We start from the raw sequence: 13,561 nt of genomic DNA on the forward strand, positions 1-13,561 counted from the left end.
CTCTGATAACGATGGGCGTTGCTAAACATCGGAACACAAAGAGCCATGGACATCATTAGCTCTGATAACGACTCCAAAGAGGATAAATATCTGAGTTTCATCACCAGCCAGTCAGACTAGCTTGGTCTAGTCAGAAAGGCATGAACTGATGAAGCCTCTTGGATGAGAGGCAAAACGTCTTCATGGATATATACCAAGTCCAGTTGCACTCGATTCAGTTCCTTTGGATAACCATGACCTGGATGAATGAGAACATTCACAGACAGCTGGATAAAGTTTACAGGGTGCAGACTGACACTGCCACGGCTTTGAGTTCTGTTACACTCCTTCAGACTTACCAAGCTATATGTCTAGGAAGGCTGGGATCAAAAGTACCTGCAGGCAGCCCTCCCTGTCCCTGCTGCTGGATGAAATCAGGTCAATGTTCGACTAAATTTTGCACATGTCGCGGTGCATGGCACTGTCACTTGGCCGGGGCTTACCTAGCACGGTGGTAGCACAACGACATCTGTGGTTGATGCTGTCAGACATGCCTGACAGAGACAGGGCAGCATACCTGAATGAGCACATTTTGATGGAGGGTCTGTTTGGCCAGTCACTTGAGTCCATTCAAGCCAAGTTTGAGCGCATAAAGCTGGAGGCAAAGGTTCTATGGAGCGCACTTCCTAGGAGGGATGTCAGACGAAAGCCACCACCCAGTGCATTCAAGTCAGTCTCATCGTCTTCCCCGCAGAGGAGAATGGCTCCAGTGGCTGTGGCCGAGATGCCCACTTCAAAGCAGTCGGCAAAACTTGAAACACCACTACCCCCCATCTTGTGCCATTCAAGAGGTCGCACCCTCTTTTTGTTCAGGGGTCAAGCCCAAATAGGTCATGTTTCCCCACAATACTGTCTTCCAAGCCCACTCTGATCGCACCCAATACACTGTTGTTCACCCAGCCAGCTCTGTGTTCTCTAAAGAGCGGGGATTTTGTTGTTCAAACCCCTCTTCAGCCAGACTCAAGAGGACATTATATCTCATACAATCTGTTGTACTGAGTGAATCGACTGAAAGGGATCAATATGTACAACATTACAACACAACTATCATTATTGTGTGGCTCATGGCAGTTGGGTCATGTCTACACTCTTAGGACTGATCAATAATTAATTTCTATCAATTAAATCCAAAACACACAGTGAAAATGTTTCATATATTTGAGAAAACCATCTCTCTCTCATGATCCTCTCAACAGTTCATCACAGAGGGCTATGCAGCCCATCTGTCCCAGCTGGAGTATAACCACCGCTCTCGACCGGCCAAGACCAGCAGTGCCCGCATGGTGCTACGTAAAGGCAGCTTTGGATTGGGTGCAAACAGTGACTTCCTGAGGAAGCGGAACCACCTTTTGCGCACCATCTCCTCCCAGCCGGCCCCCAGCTCGCCCACGGGCAGCGGCCACAGCAAGCCAGAGCGCACACAGAGCCAGTCGGACAGTGAGCGGCTGGAGCGTGAGCGGCTGGAGCGAGCTCATAGCCAGGGCCACGGTCCGGGCTCGTCCCAGCGCAGCATGAGCATCACAGCGAGCTGCTGGGGCCGCAGTAGCAGCACCAAGTTGGAGCCGGGTGTTTTCAGTCCAAAATGAGGTTTAGGTATCAAGAGAGACTCCATGAAGTATCTTTGCAATGGTGACTGGAAGTGATGGAGCTAAGAAAGGGATTAAGTGAGATAAAGACCCTTGCACCAGCTGAGAAAACACAGCATTTAGAATTGGTGCTACAAACCCCTCTTTATAAAACCATCACAGTTCGTATGCCACACTCAACAAAAACCACTACGGACAAGGGATATGCCTCTTTTTTAAAGAACATGCAGAGTTTAAATGCATATCAAAAAGCATCTTTATCAAGCATGAACACACACAACACACATAGATCTAGCCAATGAAAAGGTAAATAGGAATCAGACTGTTTCTTATTGTATACTATTTAATGTTGGTAAATATTTATGTGTCTTGAATACAACATTAAAATGGGCAATGAGTCATCCTATCTTACTGCATCCTACATGGGGCTTTAAGGTTGAAGATGATTTTATACACATGCACTCTCATGCTGTATATATATCAGTAAATGTTAGTGGCTGCAGAGAGCTGAAGCGATGACTCCATTGTTGTGTTGCCTAAAGTGCACTACTGTGGCTGCCACAAACACACAGAATATGTCTATTAACTATGTCTATAAATGAATTACTTTAAAAGTCTGTTATAGAAGTCTCATTATGTAACATTCAAATGGACTGGGCTGAGAGCAAGCTTAAAAAACTGGGTAAACCTGGACTGAATGTTTGTTTTCCATAAACACCCATACAGGCATAAACAAAATTAAGTAAAAACGGTTACAGTCATAAACTATTACATTTGTCAGTTTTGGGGGGCAAGTCATCTTTATTTATCCTAATTTGAGTGTTGTAGATAATTTAAACTGATTTTATGTCATTTGACCAAGTATTAAGCATACTGCATATTCTCCTGTGACTCCCATGAATTTAACATTAACATTTTTAATTCTGTTGTAAAATGTTCCACATAACAGCTTTTAACAGAGAATCAACATAGACATTTTAGTTTAAAATTTTAGACTGTTCTCAAGCCAAAAAGCCATCTGAACATCACATGAAGAAAGAAAAAGAACACTTTCGTTGCAGGTAAAATTGTTTTTGTCTTGTGGCACTTAAGACACATTAAGAGTGCACAGCACTGCTGAAGTGCTCTGCTATAATTCCCTATGTCGTATGTGAGTAATGTATGACTCGTCCATAGGGACAAGTCCTATTACTGTATGGTTTATGTGCCAAAGTAAACAGATTAAGGTATGCTGTAAATGAATGGAGAAAAACTGAATCAAACGTCCTGTGTACATGTGAAACTGCTCTGAGGGATAGAATATGTAAGTGTATAGCTACGCCTAACCAAGGTCTGTATATAATGGTTTATTTTAGTGTAGATCTGGTATCTGGTCTGTGGAGAGGCCAGTTTAAAGTGTCTTCTTTATTCTGGTGAAAAAAAATCAGGATACAGTTTTGTTAATAATGTTATTAGAGGATCTAGAAATGTTAAAAAGCACATTGATTTGGTGAACAGTTTTTTTTTATTATTATTTTAGCTACATTGTGATTCATTTGTTTCTTTTGTCATGCTTCATTTCTAGCTGCCAATATTTAAGAGGTCTTTGCCCAGCAAAGTATTGTTTTTATATCATGTTGTTTTATTTTGTCAATCACCAGAACTGTATCAATGGAACTGCTACCTAGTGTCATCTATTCTATGTTGGTTATTATATATTTTGGATATTTGGGATATGTCTACCCTCATGTAAATGAGGCATTGAATGTGTTCATAGATCATAATCTTTAGGTTAAATCAATATCCTGTTTGCAGTACTCACTTTGGATGAAAAATCTGCAAATTGTAAATTCTGTACAATATGCTTTCAAAGGTAGCAACTTGGAACGAAGTTGTATGCCATGCTGTTTTTCAATTATTTCTAAAAGGGGTAACAGTTTATGGTTTATTCGTTCAAATGATGTACATTTGTCCCTGTTTTAGGCATGTATAGAACTGACTGTAGTGGACCAATGTGGGCTGAAATGTAAGGGAGAATGTGCAATATCACCCAATCCCTACCACAACAGACTGACTGTGTTGAGAAAATGCCACAATGCATTGACAATCAGGTGAACAGGCACATAATCTACAACCATCCAGTTTAAAGGAGTTATTCGAAAATATCTGTTGTTACATGAGCAAAAATAGGCCCAGTTATTGGAGACAGATATGCAGGTATGTACTCATGTTTCTAGAGCCTGCAACAAAAGACATTCACGTAGCAATGAGCATTAAATGATATGTGGCACATATAAGTCATTGATAAAAGTATGAAAAAAGAAAAACCTGAAACGGAGAGTGTGTTTTCACCCCCAATTTGCATCCCCCCCATGACAGACATGTTAGAGAAGAAATCTGAAAACCCTTTTTTTACCATGATGGTTATAACCCTGGGCAGCATGGTGGAGCAGTGTAACGTTAGCGCAGTCGCCTCACAGCAAGAAGGTCCTGGGTTCAAGCCCCGGGGTTGTCCAACCTTGGGGGTCATCCCAGTTCGTCCTCTGTGTGGAGTTTTCATGTTCTTCCCAAGTTTCCTGAGGGTGCTCCAGTTTCCTCCCACAGTCCAAAGACATGTAGGTCAGGTGAATCGGCTGTACTTAATTGTCCCTAGATGTGAGTGTGTGTGTGTGTGTGGGGGGGGGGGGGCTCTGTGATGGCCTGGCAGCCTGTCCAAGGTGTCTCCCTGCTTGCCACCCAATGACTGTTGGGCTAGGCTCCAGCATCCCCACGACCCTGAGTGCAGGATAAGCGGTTTGGATAATGGATGGGTGGATGGGTTATAACCCTGCTCAGTGACCCACCTAGGCCTACAGCAACCCAAATAGTTAAAAAAAAAGGAAAAGAAAAGAAAAGACTCAGAAATCTATAGAACAAAGATAAATGGTACTTTGATTTTCACTAGTGCAGACTGTTGTCTTGGTTTGGGGTAACAGGTTGAAAGAAAGTGTAACTGAAATTGTGTATTAGTGTACTACAACGTATAGGAGTCTTGCTGTCATAAGTATTGCTGTTTATACATCAAAGTGGTAAAGGTGATTTCAAAATGGACAGACGGTGTGAAAAAAGTGCACTCTCCTAAAGAGGACTACTGAAACATATTCTTTTCCTTGGAATTGGAATTGTCTGGATATTTACATCCAGAGAATGTAAAAATGAACCTGTGCAATCATCTGTGAAGTTTGGATACCTCTGGGCAGACAATCGTTCCGATTCTGCTACTCATAAAGATATTACCAGAGGCCTTACATTTCCCCTTCCTGCCTTACATTATGCTTACACCAATAGTTTGAATTAACGAGAAAAGGATAGAAAATAAAAGCAGAATTTAATGAATGGATATAGGAAAAGGCCATATTTTTCTTATAAGGATTTGGTTTGTTATATAAAATGGAAATGCATATTGTACAAAGGAGAAATCTATTACAGTTGGACTTGACATATTTCACAATCACTAAACAACCCATCCCCCAGATTGATGCAATGCCCTAACCTTCTGTACACCAACAGTCAGCTTTCACATGTAAATATGAAATACCTTAGAAAAAGCTCAGAAAGTATTTTCATTGTACAGGGTGTGCATCTTTTAGGTTTTGGATAACTTTGTTTTATCCATTCTCGTGTTTTTCTGTACAGTGTATAAAGAATATCTGATGAACAACAAAGTAGCTTTTGGCCTCTTGATTTATTTTTCAAGACAACAAGACGAAATCACTTATCAGCAAAGGTATCAAAGATGGTCTCAGGGAAAACAGCTGTTCTTGTAAGAAACTACCGCTTTGTGAGATGTCCAAGCCAAAGAAAATCCCATTGTGTGGCGGAAAAAGGCTCTACAAATACATTTAAGACCAACGTGTCAAAACAATAACATGCCAAGCTTCCCCTTATCTAATTCAGTTATGTTTATAGGGTATCCACACACTTTCAAAGCACAAATTTAATAATTTTCAAGACCTTTTAGATACCTCTAAATGAAGGGAGAGAAAAAAAGCTATGGGGTGTGAAAGCTAACAACACTTTGCTAACTAGGCAGCCAATCATGTCGCTCTTCGCTTACCCTGCTATGTATGGGGCGTGAAACGTGCCAAATTCTCCCGCCCGACTAATCGACCAACCAAACATCATATCAGCCGTCTTACCGACCGTCTATCTGAACAAGTTGTACACTGCACGTGATGTCGTCGACTTAATAAATGTACTGCAGCCTACCTTTGGCAGATTTTCTGGAAAGCAAATGCCAATCACAATTGTGAAATATAGACTATTTGTTAAAGATTAGATTTCCATACCGAATCAGTCGAGGCCCAGGTTACCAACGACCGATACTGGTACTGTTAGCCAGTAGGGTTCCGGTGGAAACTATGCTACTGTTGGGCAAAAGGAGGAGGCGAGAGGGAAGGGGAAGGCATGTCCAGAGGCAGCAGGAGAGGAGGAAGGGTAGAAGTGTGGAGGTGAGAGTCAAAGCTTTGAATGTTAGCACTATGACTGGTAAAGGGAGAGAGCTGGCTGACATGATGGAAAGAAGAAAGGTAGGCATACTGTGTGTGCAAGAGACCAGGTGGAAGGGGAGTCAGGCCAGGAGCAATGGAGGTGGGTTCAAACGTTTCTACCATGGTGCGAATGGGAGGAGAAAAAGGGTAGGGGTAATTCTGAAGGAAGAGTATGTCAAAAGTGTGTTGGAGGTGAAGAGTGTCAGACAGAGTGATGAGTATGAAGCTGGAACTCGAAGGTGTGATGATGAATGTTATAAGAGCATATGCCCCGCAAGTTGGGTGTGAGATGGAAGAGAAATAAATTCTGGAGTGAGCTGGATGAAGTGGTGGAGAGTGTACCGAAGGAGGAGAGAGTGGTGATTGGAGTAGACTTCTATGGGCATGTTGGTGAAGAGAACAGAGGTGATGAGGAGGTGATGAGCAGGTATGGTGTCAAGGAGAGGAATGTGGAAGGACAGATGGTGGTGGATTTTGCAAAAAGGATGGAAACGGCTGCGATGAAAACATATTCCAAGAAGAGGGAAGAACATAGGGTGACATATAAGAGTAGAGGAAAGGGCATACAGGTCGGCTATATCTTATGCAGGAGGCAAGATTTGAAAGTGATTGCAGACTGCAAGGTGGTGATGGGAGAACATAGCTATAGGCAGCATCAGATGGTGGTCTGAAGGATGAATATGGAGATCAAGAAGGGGAGAGGGTGAAGGCACAGCCAATGATCAAATGGCAGAAGTTGAAGAAGGAAGACTGTTGTGTGGCGTTCAAGCAGGAGTTAAGACAGGCACTGGGTGGCTAGTGAAGAGTTGCCAGATGGCTGGGCAACCACTGCAGAAATAGTGAGGGAGTCAGCTAGGTCAGCTAGGAAGGTACTTGGTGTGTCATCTGGACAGAGGAAGACAAGGAGACTTGGTGGTGGAATGAGAAAATACAGCAAAGTATACAGAGGAAGAGGTTGGCAAAGAAGAAGTCAAATAGTCAGAGAGATGAAGAAATTAAGTCAGGAGTACAAGGAAATGCGACTTATAGCAAAGAAAGAGGTGGCAAAGGCAAAGGTGAGTTCTATGAGAGGTTGGACACTAAGGAAGGAGAAAATGACTTAACGATTGGCTGGACAGAGGAACCAAGGTGGGAGGGGTGTGCAGCAGGTAAGGGCAATCAAGGATAGAGATGGAAATGTGCTGTCAAGCGAGGAGTGTGTGTTGAGAAGGTGGAGTACTTTGAGGGGCTGATGAATGAGGAAAAAGAGAGGGCGAAAGTTGAATGATGTGGGGATAGTGAATCAGGAAGTGTGGTGGATTAGCAAGGAGGAAGTGAGGGCAGCTATGAAGAGGATGAAGAGTGGAAAGGCAGTTGGTCCTGATGACATACCTGTGGAGGCATGGAGGTGTTTAGGAGAGATGGCAGTGGAGTTTTTAACTAGATTTTTTAACACAATCTTGGAAAGTGAGAGGATGCCTGAGGGGTGGAGAGGAAGCATACTGGTACCGATTTTCAAGAATAAGGGTGATGTGCAGAGCTGTAGACACTATTAAGTTGATCAGCCACAGCATGAAGATATGGGAAAAGGTAGTAGAAGCTAGGTTAAGAGGAAAGGTGACGATCAGCGAGCAGCAGTATGGTTTCATGCCACGAAAGAGCACCACAGATGCAATGTTTGCTTTGAGAATGTTGATTGAGGAGTATAGAGAATTGTGTCTTTGCTGATTTAGAGAAAGAATATGGCAGGGTGCCGAGAGAGGAGGTGTGGTATTGTATGAGGAAATCAGGAGTGGCAGACAAGTATGTAGGAGTGGTGCAGGATATGTATGAGGGCAGTGTGAGTGGTGAGGTTTGTAGTTGGAATGACAGATGGGTTCAAGATGGAGGCGGGATTACACCAAGGATCGGCTCTGAGCCCTTTCTTGTTTGCCACACAAGGTACTCGAGATCAATTCAGCCCCAGCTCCAGGGCAAAGCTGTTAAAAGGGGCATTGTGAATAATGGGGGGGGGGGTATTAACATGGAAAATTACCAATCTGACCATCGTCAAAGGCACCCAACATTTCTTTATAAAATAACATGCACGGATAAATAGACTCGCTAGCCCTTGGCTAACGGGTCGGACCCTTTAGTCGACTGATTACGTTGTCGCCCGTGGTGCGGGAGATCCGGGTCGACGTCCTGGCTGCGGAGGTTCCCGGGCTACCACACTATTTATCCGTCCACGTTACACTACCCCAACCCCCCCTTCAGCATATCAGCTCCCTCACGCCTCTGGGGGCACGCGCTTCCGATGGCCTCATGGTCTCACCTTCCCACTTCTGACACCAATGTAGCGAATTCGGGGGCGCTTGTCTCATCAAACATAGTCGACACCAGCCGCGGGAAGTATCAACTCCTCTGCTGTTGTGTGTGGTTTCTTGCACTGGGAAATTCTGTATGCGACTTTGTATGATGCCATTAGTGCTTTCTTGTTCACTGACGCAGCTTTTACAAAGCAACGCTCCTGCTGACGGTACGCACCAAGTTTCCTCTGAAAGAACTCGAGTGGCTTATTGACGTGACTGGGGTGTAATGTCTCTAAGTTTCTTCTTAATTTGTTTGGTCTCACCAGCTGCCAGTTTTCAGACATAAAATATACACTGGTCTCTCCTCATCTCCCACCACATTCACTGTGAATCCAAGAGCAAGATAGGCTTCGTCATATTTTCTTAACTTGGTTTTTGGTTGATTACCGTCAGCCAAGCACGTTGTCTTGTTTGTCTCATAAGTATCGCCTGTCTTTCTTTTCGCCCCTGTCAAATATCTCTCCATTCTGTGAATCCACAGACTCTTGTCTCACATGAAAGCATGTTTTGCTGATTGTTCCGCCGTGAAAAACTTTCCGACGTCAAAACAGTAGTTCCGCACTACACCCCCCCCCGGTCACGCCCCCCCCATGACTCTTTGCCCCTGGGGTGGGGGGCGCGCCACACACTGAGAAACGCTGCGCTACGGGAAGAAGGTATGTCAGTGGAGGGAGTGTGATGCTCTAGTCTAGGCAATGTTCTGCTGGGAAACCTTGGGTCCTGACATTCCTGTACATGTTACGTACACGTAACGTACACGTACCACCTACCCAAACATTGTTGCAGACCACCCCTTCATGGCAACGGTTTTCCCTGATGACAGTGGCCTCAGGTGGTTTTGATGTTTTGGCTAATCGTTGTGTATTATTGTATTTTGACAGTGACACATTTTGGGAGAGGAAAAATATTCCAAAACTGTCTGAAAACACAAGAATTAACTGTACAATTACTAGAAATGTGAGCCTTGGATATTATACAATTGATATACATACAAAGTTTGGGGGAAAAGATTTATTTCAAGATGTTTCCAATTCTGTAGAACGGCCCATATACACTCATTCGTTCTGGCCCAGAATAAATTTAATGCCTCCCTTCCTAAATTTACAGAAATTAAAAAAAAATTTAGACCTTGAATAAAAGAAAGAAAGAAAAGAAATTCAAGACTTTTTAAGGATCTGCAGGGACCCTGGTTTATTAAGAAGGTTGCTTTCTTTGAACCAAGCCTGAATAAACCAATGTTAAATAGTGTCGGCATCATTTAGAATCGCACAGACAAAAACTTCCCTGATCATTGGATCTTCTATCTGGACCTTCAGCATAGTCTGATGGGACGATCATTTAACTATCCAAATTCCATATTGTATTTCCTTTTAGAAAGGTCAAAGCTCAGGGTGCACTCCATAGGGGGAAATTTTTTTTTTTTACTAGTCTTTTGCAAAAACGTTTTCCATCCTTCCTAAATTGTTATTCTACATGTTTGTTCAAATTCAAAACATACAGATTAAACATGAGTAAGTGTAAAATAAATACAACGATCCCTTTGGACAGTGAGGAAACCCAGTCAGAAGACTCAGGAAAGTGGTTAGCTTCTCAACAGTGAACTTTTGTGGATGTGGGTGTTCAGACAAATGGTTTGGTCTCTATGTTCTAGACCTTGTTACTAAACTCTTGTTGTGGTCCTCTCCCTGCTCATAGGTGTAGGAAAAACACCTCAACCATCTCGGTGGTGAGCTTGATGGGTTTACTGTCTGGGATAACTTGGACTGCACGTCTAAAAAGCCTAATCACGAACTTATTCACTTCAATTTTTTACATGGGCTTCCCCTCACTCCTAGAAAATGTCACTTCATGAAACTCATACCCTTTCCAATCTGCCATCTATGTACTCCATGCATATGTAATGAGAGTGCCCTGGGGTGGTCTCATTCTGGAAAGTAGTATATTCTACCCGATCAAATTTAATGGGTGTGCATATACTCTGTTGTCCCAGGTTGCTGATTTTGAACGATACCTCATCACTTGATCTGTCGGCCTTCAAATCTCATTTTATTTGAAGGTCTTACAGCAGCAAAAAAATATGCTAGGTCTAAGATGGAATCCTCCTGATACGCTTAGCCATACTCAAAGGCTGATGTCTTTTCTGAACATAATACACATGGGAACAATCTATAGCTAGAATACATGGGGCTAGAGAAAGGACTGTTCAGGCATCGGCCTCTGCAGCAGCAGATGTTAAACAACTGTTGGCTTGAATATGTACAAGTATGGCATTATAATGTAAATGAGTTTACTCTGTTGTATAGTTGTAACTCTATGTGCTATGTAATGTAGAACAATTGTGGGATGGGAGGAGAGGGTTTTGGTCGCCACTTGTATGGGAGGGAAGGATGACCTGTTTTTGGTCGTATTGGGGGTAATTATACTTCTGTTACTTTGTTATTGCAATGACTATTGCTTTACTTTTTTGAAATAAAAACAACTGATAAAAAAACAAAACCCCTTAACTTTTGTCTGTATCATTCTATATAATTGATGCCCATCCACATTTTGATGATTCTTGGTTCAGAAAAAAGTGAACCTAGTTTTTTTTCCAAGTAGAAATTGTATATTGGGTGGCAGGATGACCTCATTGTTGATGACAAGAGAGGAAAAAAAAAGTTATGTTATCCATTTCACATGAGCAAACCATTTCAATTGAGCCAGGAAGTATGTTTAGTAATCCGAATCAAATTTAGTTTGACTTAAACAGTCTAAAATTACAGCTTGTACAGTATGTTCGCCTGGCTTTGGTAAACTTCAGGAATCTGAACCATCAGGTTACACCAAGAATTCATGAAAAAATGTAGACCTATCACAGGGTATGCATACAATGTCACCTACTTGACACTCGATACACTGCTGTGAAATGTGTGCTTCTCTGTGAATGCTGTTTAACAACTGTAAATGCCACAACCCAAGTGGCATAACACTTATGATAAAAGAGCCACACCTACTCGCAATACAAGCTGCATACATTAAACTGAAATGGGCCATCTTTCATGGCAACCACCGCTGTCTGTAGCAGCCATGCAAAAAAAAATGAACTCAGTTTTCTACCTATTATTTCCCATTTTCCGCTGAAAACCAAACCCATCTCCTTTGGTTGCTTGCTGTGGAAGGAGAGGGAGTAAATTGTTAGATTGCAAGATAACATTATGATCATATCCAGAGGATCAACCTGATTTTTTATTTACTTCTTACCTTATTTATTTCTTTGTGTCTTTCTCGGCTGACTATTTCCTCAATGATCTCTCCCTCACCCCTCACCAATCTAAAAAAATAAAATAAAAATAAAAGCTTGGATATCTTATGAAGACAACAGTGAAATCCTGTCCTGCAAAATAAACAAAACATTAAAATAACCACTCACAGATGTTTTTAAGCAGACATACCTGGTACGTCCCGTTTCAGGGTCCACAACTCTGCGGATGACACTCTGCCTGGCCTCGTATTCTTCCTTAGTGAGGGGTCTCTTCGTGGAGAGCCTGGCTTTCTGCTCATCTGTCATAACTGCAACATAAAGATTTCAAACAATCAGTAAAGTTGTTGGAGTCCGACACCAATCATTAAGAAATATCATTCCAACGTACACAAGAAACAGGCCTCTGCATCTAACGCCTTTGGCCACCATATCATACCTGGCCCAAGCTCCACAGTGCCTTCATCGCTCTGCCATGTCTCCAAGAATGATGGAGGTTTCTCAACTGGTGGACTGGCCAGTACGTTTGCAAGCTCCTTTTTCTTCGCCAGCTTTTTTAGTTTCTTCTCTTTCCTCTTCTCCTTTTCCTTCTTTTTCTTGAGCTTAGCCTTTTTCTTCTTCAGCTTCTTTTTCTTAGCTTTACTTTTCTTTCTCCTGACCTTGTCACTTGAGGAGGACGAGGAAGAGCTGGATGAAGTTGAGGAATTTCTTTTTCTTCTCTTTGCCGTTTTCACATCTACACCTTTCTCAGATAGAGAGACACGCACACAGACACGCATCATAATTTTAAGTCAGTTATTAAAATGTTCAGTCGACGCGAAACGAATGTTTAAACCCAATATTTCGTCAGCCAGCTATTTGTTTGACATTTAACCCCACCAGCGGGAATGCAGAGACCTTGGGTATACCTTCAACGATGCTATAGCTGACTGAAAACAAGTAAAAAGAAGAAAGAAAAAAAACCATTTTGATTTAATCCTTACAGCCTATGGTGCACTTATTTCACAGCAACACAAGGCTACTTAGAGCTGAGGTCACATATGGGGCTACCGTCACCATATTTACCTAGTGTGAGAAACAATGTTTATTGTGTATATGCAAACCAACAGGTCCCCTTGATTCTTACGCGATGCTTTCTTTGAAGGTCTGGGACTAGCGCTCCTGCAGGAGGAGGAGGAAGACGATGAGGAAGAGGAGGTTGACGAAACACTGGAGGATCGTCTCCGTTTTTTATTCTTTTCATGTTTCTTCGCTCTCCCTCGTTTGCTGGCCTCCCCTGAATGTCTTTCGCGCGATCGACTGCGACCCATAACTAAATCAAGATGAACACGACCAGAATATTTGGGGGAATTGTGACAATAGACATGAGACAAGTAGGTTACAAGAAATGTGTGTTGTTTTATCGGCTCACACGGAAGTTAGTCCGCCTCCCATTTCTTTCCGTGTGCAACTGTGCGCGGTCTTCTTTCCTTTTATCTTTATTTGGCGGTTGGCAAACAGCTTCCGGGTGTATTACCGCCACTCATTGATCTGGAGTGTGAACTAAAGCTCTACCCACTCTAATACTTCTGCCAAACAGAAATACAATCAAAAGAGGCACAATTAAATAAATAAAAGGAATAAAATTTAAATAAATAAATAATACTATTTTTTCTCAAATTCTGTTCAGTATCCTTGATGATTTTAAATACTCTAGGAGATTCCAACACTTATCACTTGGAGATTTTCTTTTTTAGACTATTACTGATATTTTGCTCTTCAATCTCTCAGTGCATTCACTAAAACCTCTCTCTCTGGATCATATTTCTGGGGCCTGTTTCAGAAAGCAGGTTTTACAAACTCTGAGTTTAAACCTGAGCT

At 42.4% G+C, this 13,561-nt stretch overlaps 2 protein-coding genes across 4 annotated transcripts in view; one reads left to right on the top strand and one right to left on the bottom strand.

Annotated features, from left to right (window-relative positions):
• Positions 1-5,300, top strand: part of LOC130123885 (membrane-associated phosphatidylinositol transfer protein 2-like) — a 75,814-nt gene extending 70,514 nt beyond the window's left edge. For all 3 annotated transcript variants that reach the window (XM_056294994.1, XM_056293613.1, XM_056294197.1), the window contains one exon: positions 1,236-5,300. In XM_056294994.1, coding sequence (XP_056150969.1) covers positions 1,236-1,625 — 390 coding nt within the window. In that variant the 3' untranslated portion in view covers positions 1,626-5,300. The remainder of the gene's footprint in view (positions 1-1,235) is intronic.
• Positions 5,301-9,465: 4,165 nt separating this feature from the next.
• arl6ip4 (ADP-ribosylation factor-like 6 interacting protein 4) lies at positions 9,466-13,128 on the bottom strand. The gene is made up of 5 exons (XM_056286978.1): positions 12,828-13,128; positions 12,141-12,443; positions 11,895-12,012; positions 11,704-11,773; positions 9,466-11,612 (listed from the first exon to the last, which is right to left on the bottom strand). Exons 1-5 carry the CDS (start codon positions 13,009-13,011, stop codon positions 11,556-11,558), a joined length of 732 nt encoding a protein of 243 aa, XP_056142953.1. The 5' UTR covers positions 13,012-13,128; the 3' UTR covers positions 9,466-11,555.
• Between the last annotated feature and the right edge of the window lie 433 nt (positions 13,129-13,561).

The sequence above is a fragment of the Lampris incognitus genome, chromosome 1 (genome assembly GCF_029633865.1).
Source record: "Lampris incognitus isolate fLamInc1 chromosome 1, fLamInc1.hap2, whole genome shotgun sequence".
NCBI lineage: Eukaryota > Metazoa > Chordata > Actinopteri > Lampriformes > Lampridae > Lampris > Lampris incognitus.